The 11,121-nt window shown below is 39.2% G+C and overlaps 1 protein-coding gene across 1 annotated transcript; it reads left to right on the top strand.

The window, feature by feature from the left end:
• Positions 1 to 5,903: 5,903 nt before the first annotated feature.
• LOC149012599 (aspartic proteinase nepenthesin-1-like) lies at positions 5,904 to 7,292 on the top strand. Its single transcript, XM_089157633.1, has one exon. The coding sequence runs from the start codon at positions 5,904 to 5,906 to the stop codon at positions 7,290 to 7,292; it is 1,389 nt and encodes a 462-aa protein (XP_089013759.1).
• The last annotated feature ends 3,829 nt before the right edge of the window (positions 7,293 to 11,121 follow it).

Below are 11,121 nucleotides of genomic sequence, written 5' to 3'. Positions count from 1 at the left end.
CTGGGGTGGTTATGTTTCTTCTGATGTTCAGGTACACTCCTAACACTGATGAGAGGGAAGACTTCCTCCTGAATGTGAATGTATAGTGGAGAGAGCATTGAGGGATGGTTATCCTCTACCCTCAAGGTAAGGGATGCCTCTGGTTGGAATGTGGCTTCTGGGGGGGGGGGGGGGGTGGTTTAACCATCCTTGCTGCATGACTTGTTAGTTTGTTGATTAGCAGGCACAATTCTTATTGCTTCCCTCCAGGATTCTTCCCATGAGTGTGAGTTCCCTGGTGAGGATAAGCTTATCCGTGAATTCTGCATCTAACAGGAAGGGTTCTTCATATTCTCCTGCAATGTCTGTGGCTGCAGGTGAAGGGGTTTCAGGGGTTTTAGGAGTTGATGTTGGGGATTAGCATGGAGTTTGATCAGGAATAACCACGGGTGGTGATGGTATTTTCCTTCTTGGGTTAGGATTCTCCATGCTTGTTAGAGGAAAAGTTGATAGGGATGGCAGAAATAGATGTTAGGCTTTAGAAAAGACATCCAGATGGATGGAAATTATCTCGCCTATTCATGGCGGAAGAAGGAAAAAAAAATGAGTAAGCTGTCACTGGAATCTGTTCTTTCTTCTTCTTCTTATTTATTTTATTAAATTGGTAGTTTTTTATATATTTATTCTTATATTAGAAAGTATGAACTTTACATATATTGCATGGAGAATCGAACCCAAGATTTTCACTAAGAGGTGCTAGTAATTACCGATTGAGCAATCATTTGATGGTAAAAGTTTAAATTCTTTGTGGGGCAATCAGAAGGGTCGAATCCTTGCTGAGGCATATTAATAACCCCATCCCCAGAATAGCTATATTTTTATGTCAGTTATAGTGACTGGGGTCTACAGGCTCAAGGAGGATGGGATAGAGAAAGGGAAAGGTTAGCCGTATCCGTATAGAGGTAACGATTGAGATTAATAGAGTGATTTTGCCAAATAAAATCCAAAGATGATACGGTAACTGAATATTGAGTTATAAGCAAATATCAAGGTCTCATGCATATGTTTAAAGTCATTATGTACTCAATACCATAAAATTGGTTCCCCATGGACTGGCTTTGGTTTTATAGCAAAAGCAAGCCTTAATACTACTTAAAAGTTCCTCAATTTGTCTTCTAGTTATTAAGTTCAAACCATGGAAATTGAAAATTAAATAAAAGGTCATTTTTTCTATGAAATTTACTTATTTTTACAGTCTTAAGTAAACACTATTTTTCAAAAGATAGAAATGACTAGTTTCATAGTTGGAAACCTTGTAAAAGTATGAGATTCACAACTCTGACCACGAGTAAAGCGAAGCTTACATCTTCATCCTTTTATCTCCCTTCTCAAAATCGTAAGAGAACTTGTAACAAGTTTGCTGATTTGCTCCTAGTAGTGTCTTAGATACCTAAACTTTTTTTGAGTGGAAGACACAACAAAATTGCTTCCAACTTGCAATATAACGGAGGGTTGCAATAAAAAGGTCAGCCCCTCTAAAATGAAATTTCATGGTTGGAAACCTTGTAAAACCAAACAAGTTAGTGAAACAAAGATTTGCTTTTGCAGGCGTGCCCATGGCCTCTTGGTCTACCTCCACTACATATTGTTGAATATGAAATTGTGCAAAGTAATGAACAAGGACATTTCTAACACTAGCATAGCATTTAGGAGCAAGGAGAGATACTAATATCAAAGAAGGATTTTTGTAGTCCATTGCAAAGTTGGATACTAATATAATGAAGGGTCAATACAAAATCGCCAAGAACCATCTTGTTTCCTTACCAACAATACTAGATTGTAGTACTTGGTCTAATAATGCTCTGCTCCAACATTTCCTTAGCCAAACTCTATTTCCTGTTTCTGAAAAAAAGGATATTGACATGGTTTCACAAACACATGTTTACTATCTGGTAACAAAGGAATCTGGTGATCGATGTCTCTTGGAGGAGGTAAAGCATAAATGCTTTGAAACACCTGTGGAAACTCTTCTTGCCATGAAGGGCAATCTTCACCTTCACATTTCCAAACCTCTCCATCAGCCACCACATCCTCGACAACTTGAATATGTAGCAACAAACCCTTGCCATGAGATTGGTGCGATGCCTTTAGTCATTTTCTTTGCACCCACCGGTTTAGCATTAGTAACTCCTAATCCTTCCAACTTCATCTCAACCCCTTTAACTGTAAAAGTCATTAGTATATTCTTAAAACACCAAACCACTGGACCAAGAGTTTTGAGCCATTGAGCGCCAAGAACCATATCACAACCCTCTAATGGAATAAAGAAAAAAAATTAGATGTAAAATGATAATCCTATAATTGACTGGAACTGCCCAACAACAACTTGAGCTTGTAAGTTTTTCACCATTGGCAACTATGATGTGCAACAGCTTTTTCTTTTCCACCTCTCGCCCTGTCATCCGACTCCACTAGTTGCCTAAAAAATTATGGGTTGAGCTAGTGTCAATGAGTACTGTTAACCAAGAAGTGCCCAATTTGGCTTTGACTTGCATAGTCTGTGGAGCTGTAAATTCTGCTACGGCATGGAGATAAATCTCCAAATCTTCTTTCATGAATTCTGCAAGAACCCTTTCTTTGCACCACTGATATCCTCATCATCATCAACTATTTCAATCTAGAAGAGCTTCTTGCAATTATGATTGAAAGAACATCACTCATCACAATGAAAACAAAGACCTTGCTCCTTACGTTTCAAGATTTCTTGAGGAGAGAACTTAAGTAGAGTCATCGAACTCATCTTCGCATCTTCGCTAACTAAACAGACTTCTCATCCTTGGTTTCTTAAAACCAAGATTGGTTTAGAGTCTTTCTTCCCTTCAAAAAACTTTGATTCATGAATCCTAGCCAAACTAATTGCAAAACTCAAAGAAGTTGGTCGCTAAACCTTGACATCCGCCCACAAGCCATCCTTGAGGTCACTGATGAACAATGAAGCTTCATGGGTCTCAGATAATGCTCTAACTCTGCTCAGAAGACGTTCAAACTGACTTTGATACTTTCGGACATATCCAATTTGTCGTAGCTTAGACAACACTCCAAATGCATCATCATATGATGTTGTACCAAATCTATCCATTAACCCTCGTTTGAGGTCTAGCCAAGTTATTGCCTAGTTCATCGCCTTCTTTCTTTGAAACCAAGTTTGAGCATCTTTCTCCAAATGAAGAAGCCAAATGAACCCAATCAAATTCCTCTGTCCCATGAAACTCAATGAATTGTTCTACATAGAAAGTCCAAGAAGTCGAATCATGCACCCCATCATATTTTGGAAAATCAAGTTTCATGAATCTTGACAAGAAAGAACCCTATGACAAAGTCTTTGTTCTTCCCAAAGAAAAATTGGACTCTGATCAGAATTTGGTTTCGATCTGCGCAAATCTTCCTTTGCCTTCAACATCTTCAAAACGCCCGTCAGTTGCATCAACATTTGATCTTGTGTTAGATGTAACTTCTGGTTATCAGACGCCATCTTTTGGTTCTCCATAAGGCTGCAACAGGGTCGAGCTGGGCCGGGCTTTTGCAATCCCAAGCCCAACCATATATATTATAATCTAAGTCCATTCTCACCCTGACCCTAATTTAGGGCCAACAATTATTGTCCTTGACCCTAAGCCCTACAGGGCCAAGCCAAACCCATTCCCACCCTGATTGGCCCTATCCCTGGCCTTGATTGGCCTTATCCCTAGCTTCCATTGGCCCTATCCCTGGCCTTGACCCTGATTGGCCATATCCTTATCTCTGTTCCTAATTCGTTGAGATCAAGTATCAATGACAAAATAAGGACCAGGATTAGGGACAATCAGGGCCAAGGTTAGGGCCAAAAATCAAGGACAAGTCAGGACATGCCCGACGAACCAAAGAGTAATCCTAGGCCCGCCCTTGGCCAAAAATATTTTGGCCCTGACCTACCCTCAGGGCTAGAATATTTTGGCCCTGACCCGTCCTCAGGGCCAAAATCTTGAGCCCAAGCCCTATTCGGGCTCAGGGCTGGTCAGGGCCACACTTGCACCCCTAGTTCTCTATAACCACGGATTCCATCTATTGTTTAAGTTGCTGAAAATGTTGATCATCGACCAACTCTAATACCAATGGTCCAACCAACTTTTCACTATGTAACCAAGAATTATGGGTCTTGCATCATGATAAAGGCAATAAGAGAAACATTTTCCCCCCCTACTTGGGACCATAAGGGAAGAATTATAGGACCTACACGCCCTAAACCTAACATTCCAACAATTCCATTTTTTGGGGGGTCAAATCCAGCAATTCCATTCGGTTGGACAATCCTATAGTTGCTATTTTGTAAGGCATATTGCAAGAATAAATTGTGGTAGGATTTCAAGCCTACAAAACTAGAAGGAAAACATAAAGTCTTTCTTAAATTTTCCCCACTATTGAGGGTCCAGAGGTAGAATGATGTCATATTCTAAATCCACAAGATAATGATTGAAAGCATTCCTGGATTGGAGTTCGGCAGGTTGGGTCACATGTGGAATAAAGCAAATTTTGAGAACTTTTTCATATGGAAAATTGGACTGCGATAGGTTGAAACAAGGATTACATTTTCATAGTGAACCCATGTTGTCTTACTTCCATTGTCCATCATCAAGAAATAAGGTAATCCTTTCCCATAAAATGACGCTGTATTCCTTTGGGTTACAAAGTAAGCACTTAAATGCCAATGATGGGTTAGTAAAGCGGTTAAAGGCCCAACTTCCCTAGGGGAGGTCTTGGGTTCGCATCCATCGGCATTAATTATATAAAAACTGCCTTGAGGATGTAATCGTGGTGCGTACAAGCTGGCCTGGATGCCTCATATCCACCAAAAAAAAAAAAAAAAAAAAAAAAATTATATATAACAAAAGTGGATGATGCTTTAGTAAAGCGGTTAAAGGCCCAACTTCCCTAGGGGAGGTCTTAGGTTCGCATCCATTCGCCGGCATTAAATATATAAAAGCTCCCTTCAGGATGTAATTGTGGTGTGCGCAAGCTCGCCCAAATGAACCTCATATCCAAAAAAAAGAAAAGAAAAGTAAGCACCAGAATTATCGATATTTTGTTTTGTTTTTTTGATTTTTATGCTATTCTTGCAAGCAATTTTTAGGCGATTTCTATTCTGATTCTATAGCAAAATCTTTAGAATCAATGGACAGTCTTACCAATTCTATCCCAATGATTTAAGACTTAAAGGGTAATGTGCTAAATGTAATTATTAGGAGGAGAATCTACATAGAATAACTTCTGAAAATAATTCAAATTAGGAAGTCATTTTATATAAAATCTTCAAAATTAATAAGCAATCTTACCAATTATATTCTAGGGATTTAATCCTCAAAAGTCAACATGCCAAATGTGGTTAGGGAAGAGTATATACATGAAATAATCTTTGGAAACAATTTAAATTATAAATGAATTTTGTAATAGAATCTTCAAAGTGAATGGATAATCATTCCAATCATGTCCGAATGATGTAGGCCTAGAAGTATATGTTAAATGTGGCTAGGTAGGAGAATTTAAATGGAATAATTTATAGGAAATAATTCAAATTTATTACATGTTTGCATCAAATTAGGATGTGAATCAAATTTACCAAAATTATAGACAAAAAATACCCCCAAAACTGGGGCTAAATTTTCCGAGGGGCAAGTAGTAGCCATGCATTTGAGAAGAGAGGAATTAGAGACAATAAAATCTTCATGAAAGCCATTTAAGGTTTTCGATGAAAAAAAATGTCAAGATTGGATTTTATTTCCTTATTTTAGGATCTGGGGACACCAATTTAACCTCAAAACCTGGAGGGAACTCTATAAATCTCACCCAGTTGGCCATGACATTCCACACTCTCTCAAAGAATAGCTTAAATGGCTTTCATGAAAGCTTTGTTATCACTAATTTCTCTCCTCTCAAATGCACTGCTACTATTTGCCATTGTTGAAAGTTCCAAACCTATTACTCTGAATCTCATTCATCCGTTCTCCCCCGACTCACCTTTCTATCCAGGAAACTTAACAGATGCAGAGAAGACCATTCTACTTACTCAACGTAGAGAGTTTCCTATGCATCATCTGTTCTCAACCAGGAGAGGAAGTGTCAGGAATGGTAGCGATCAGGTTGATGATATAGTGCCACCAGTGAAGTATTCTGGTTTTTACTTTGTAGTTCAAATGAATATAGGGAAATTTGCAGGGAACGCGTTACCTTATTTCTTAATGCTTGACACTGGAAGTGAAATAACTTGGATTCAATGTGAAGGATGCAATCCATGTTTCCCCCTAGCACAGCGTAATTACCCATATAAATCTTCTGTTACTTATACGTCCATTCCATGTGGTGATCCAACCTGCCCAACTCCAATCGGGGAATGTTATGAATCGACTGACTGTGGATTTGATATACAATATGGACTAGATGAGCGTGATGGCCCTTCAACACTTGGAAAAGTTGTGAGAGAGACTTTACAGTTTGTGTCTAGTTTTGGTGGCTTGGAATCCTACCACGATTTATTTTTGGGTTGTGCCTTACAGAATAGAAACCACAACTTTCTACAACCTAATCAAATTGCTGGAATTTTAGGGTTAGGGCTTGGAGGACCTGGAACTCTTCCCATTTGGGCCCAAGTAGGCAAGAAACGCTTCTCTTATTGCCTCAGTCTCCAGCCAGGATTTAGTTCTCGGTTATACGTTGGAGGTGAAACGATGGAAGGACCACAACTTCAAAGAACACCATTGCTAGGAGGAGAGAACCCTTCACTATACTATTTGAACTTACAGGATATTAGTATCCAAAATGTTCGCCTTGGAATACAAAAATCCTTCTTTGGAGATTGTTTTATTGATGTAGGAGCACCAACATCTAGAATTGCTGCTGATGCTTATGGTCAAGTCAGAGCTGGCATTATTCGGTACTTTGCACAATTTCGTATTCAACCATATGGAAGTACAGGTAGACCAAGAGGAGTGCCTACAGAACCAGATCTTTGTTTCCCTAACCCACCTGGTTTTACAAGATCTCCAACTATGACGTTTCATTTTGCAGGGGCAGACCTTGTTTTGCAATCGAGTAGTGTACTTCAAAGTGGGAATAATTTTATATGTATTATACCCATTTCAGGCCAAGATACAGCAATAGGAGCTTATCAGCAAACTCAATATAAATTCTCCTATGATTTTGAGTTGGGAGATAGAAGCCGAGGAGAAATAGGTGAGCTTCGCTTTGCTCCCGAGGCAAATTGTGAATCTCTTGCTAATTAGGATCCTAGTTGAGATTAGGAATATGTTGAATGCTTCCTCAGCTTGAAGAATGGACATGCAAAAAAGTAGTTTGTATTCACAAGTTAAAAATAAATAATTTCAATAAATGACCATTGATTCTTATATTTGCGTGGCTGTGATATTTGCTTTGATGCCATTTGCTAAGGACAATCCTGATTGATCCAACTCACATTGAAACATCTTAATGGTTTATTGCTTATTGTGGATATCTGCTTCAATGAAGTTAAATTTACCAATTATTTGTATTCCTGTATTGGTTTTGCAATTCAGTTGATGAAGGTGTCGAAAACAGAAATGAATCATAAGGGGGAAGAGAGAGAGAGAGAATCATGCCGAAATGGGCGAGAGAAGGCGGAGACAAGAGAGAGACAGAACATATTGGCAAGTGTGGATTGGATTTCCTATTCTTAGAAGAGATATGCCGATATTATACTGTGATATCCTAACTTTAGAATGAGATTTTTTTTCCCGGATGAAGAAGCAACAACTACTATTAAAAATAAGGAAGTATGTAGTTTCAGCTACTTAAAAGATGATTTTGACTATTTGAAACTGTGATTTTATTGTGGTTTACTTTCAATACTTTCAAATTTCTTGTAATCATAGTTTAGCAACTCCTTTTGTATTTTCTTTCATATAATGACAAGTTCTCTCGCAACGAATATATGTGGAAGCTTTCTCTAAGGACGTAAGGTATTCATGGCCAAAACTAGTTAATTGTTTGTGTTTGTTTTTGTTATTTGAAATTTAACAAAACGTTAGAGTGGGTGGGTTTCGGAATTAGAATTCTTATAAATAGAAAGAAGAATAAAATGGTCTTTATGCATTAAAATCTAACATGCAGCGACTTTTGAAGCATAGTTAGTAAGAGGTTGTATGGCAATGATTCTGTACCAATTTGCCGAATTCGTCACTGAATGAACTTTTTATGCTTTTGTGCCAATTTGGACAAATTGGGCACATAATAGGGACTTTAATCTTGTATGGTTGGCATAAAATGGGCACATAATCTTTTATGACATGTATAAAATGGGCACACTTTTTTTTTTTTTTTTTAATAAAACCAAAAGAAAACTAAGCTAAATACAAATACCACTTAAGAACATAAAAAACAAAGGAAAGATCACCAAAGACTTCATCTATTTATAGACAAATGGTATTCATTATTTGTCAAGATGTTGGAGGAAACAACTTCATAATGCTTGAGAACATCCTCAAGAAGGTTGCATAGGAAGCCGAAGACCTCCCAAGAAGGCACAAAAATACAAAGGGAAGAACCCCTTTGGGGGCTCTTCAACTCGATCAAACTCTGAGGGGAGTAGGAGAACATAGTCATCAGGGATATCGCAAAACTCCCTCACCACCAAAGATTAGGAAGCTTAAGGTCACAAGGGTAAAAATCAAGGCCCGAGAAACTCCTATTGTAGTCAATGTGAGAAGGGGTTCTTGCTTTATTCAGCTCTTCACGGAACTCCTCCTCTGAGAGTGAATCCCTATCAAGTTTTGGGGGCCAACGACCCCTAGATGTAGTGGGTCAGTAAAGTGGAGGACGAGGCGAAGAATGCCTTGGGAATGGCTTTAAAGCAAGTCGGAGAAGGTTGATCAATCATTTCCTCCTCTTGGCGGTGAGAAGGAGGGGAGTGCATGGGCGAGGAAGGCTCAAGACCAATCAGATAGAGGCCGAGGTCAAAGAGTAGAGGATCTTGACTAACGGGATCCTCCCTAGCTAGACTTATAGATGCTCTTAAAACTTATTGAGAATCTGCATTGTTGGGAAGGTCCCCTTCACTAGAAAAATATGTGGAGTGTGTTCGGGAAAAGGGCCCAGATACTTCACTAGCATGGGCTTCCTGAGGGGAGGACAGGTGAGAAATTTCCTTGCCTTTCATCGACCTATCCATAGGGTTACCCTAAAGAGGAAAAGTTAAAGAAAGGAAATCAAAGAGGGTTATAGGAAACTTACTGGTTGAAGAACTAGTTGAAAGAGTAAAGTCATTCGGGCAAACAGAGAGACTTGGGAGCGATGGGGAGTAAACGGATCGGATTCGGATTTGATAGTAGTAATACCATATCCGCATCCTATTATATTGGACGGATTCGGATAATATCTTACCGGTTTTTGAACGGATTTAGTCGGATTCAGATGATAATCAGATAATTATTTTCTTAAGTAAATTCTTCCAAATGGGTATGAATACAAGTTTTCGACTACCCTGTTGACACCTTTACCATTTTATTTGTGAGGGTTACATTTGAAATTTAAGAATTTAGTAACTTTGGTATTTATTTTAGTAGAGAATCTAGAAAAATAGTCACATATCTCAAGTAAAAGGTCTACAAAAAATAAGAAAATAAATTCAAATAAGTAATTTAATTGGATGGATCATAATCGGTAAGAAAGGGGTAACCATATCAGCATCCTATTAATAATTGGACATATTCGGATACCCCTAAACGGATGCGGATGCGAATTCAGAAGCGGTTTCGGTTATCCATGTACACCCCTAGCGATGACTGCAGTTTTGAAAAAAAAATGACAGCCCCTACCACCTCTATTAAAAGTGAGGGTAAGAAGAGGAATGGTCGCGATCTAATGGCTTAGGATCAAAGGATGCAATGGTTGAGATTAAACAACCTTTGGATTCCTCAAGTTGTAACAAAGAGAAACCATTACATTGAATCGACGTAATGTTTGAGAACTAATAAGCGTAACACTCAAAGACGATCATTGGAGAAGGGACCTTTGAGTTTCTTGAGTAACACTTGCCCGGGGGGCTTCCGAGAAAGGCTTAAGTCAAATTGATGCAAAAGAAGCATTCCACACGTTCAAGATGTCGATCTCATGGAATAGGGGGCTCTGTAGTGGAAGGTAGTCAACCCGAGAGCCCTCTCAGGGAGAATCACCAGCAACCCCCTCGAGACCTATAGACATCCCATCGGGAAGGAACAGGTGACCCCTCCAGGAACATACAAAGCACCCACTCGGGATAATTTGAAGAACCCCTCAGAGAACCCCGTAAACATTCCCTCAGGAAGTTGGAGAATATCTTCCCTGGAGGATCCCTCAGGAATCACTTGGGATAGGCTCAGGCATTGTGAGAACGCCCATCACCACATTCAAAGATGGGCATAAAGAAAGACTAAGTTAAAAGGGTTAGTTAGAGATAACCACCCACCATGCGCACTCCGAAACGTGGGAAAGTGGCTCATGGAGTAACGACTCCATTAGAGTCCCACTAAGAAGATGAACATACTTCCTAAGGCATCTCGCCCCACTCTTCAATTAGTGGGCGAGATCAACGGAAAGGCCACCTCGAGGTAATCACTATATAAACTCCATCATAAGATTGGCGAGGCATGAGACTTTACTCGTTGTCATTCTCTATGATCTAAGAACTCTCTCAAAGCCTTCTATTGTTGAGCCTAGACTAACTTGAGTGTCGGAGGTGGTCCCCTGACCAACACTAGGTCGGGCCACTCTAAATTCTTTTGTGAGCGTAGGTCGCTTTGAAGAAGCCCTTAAGAGGTCATCAAACTATCCGGGTGACGTTAAGAAGGTCTAGATGCAACAGTAAGACTGAAATTCCTGGTAAATAGTCAGTAGCCCAATTCCCCTCGCTATCCTTAAGAGCCAAAGCACGGTTAATTGAAAACGTACTATTTGCTGTATGGACTAATTAATTGATGTTGGTATCAATACCCAAACTTACTAACCATGCGATGTGACTGATAAATTGATTGATTTTCTTTTATGGTAACTTAGAAATGGGGCTGAAATTATTCCTTTTATATATCACATTAAATGCTT

This window comes from Hakea prostrata, chromosome 6 (assembly GCF_041222555.1).
Source record: "Hakea prostrata isolate BN-2017 chromosome 6, UWA_Hpros_2, whole genome shotgun sequence".
NCBI lineage: Eukaryota > Viridiplantae > Streptophyta > Magnoliopsida > Proteales > Proteaceae > Hakea > Hakea prostrata.
The sequence above is the reverse complement of the archived record's forward strand: the minus strand, read 5'-3'. Positions and strand labels throughout refer to the sequence as shown.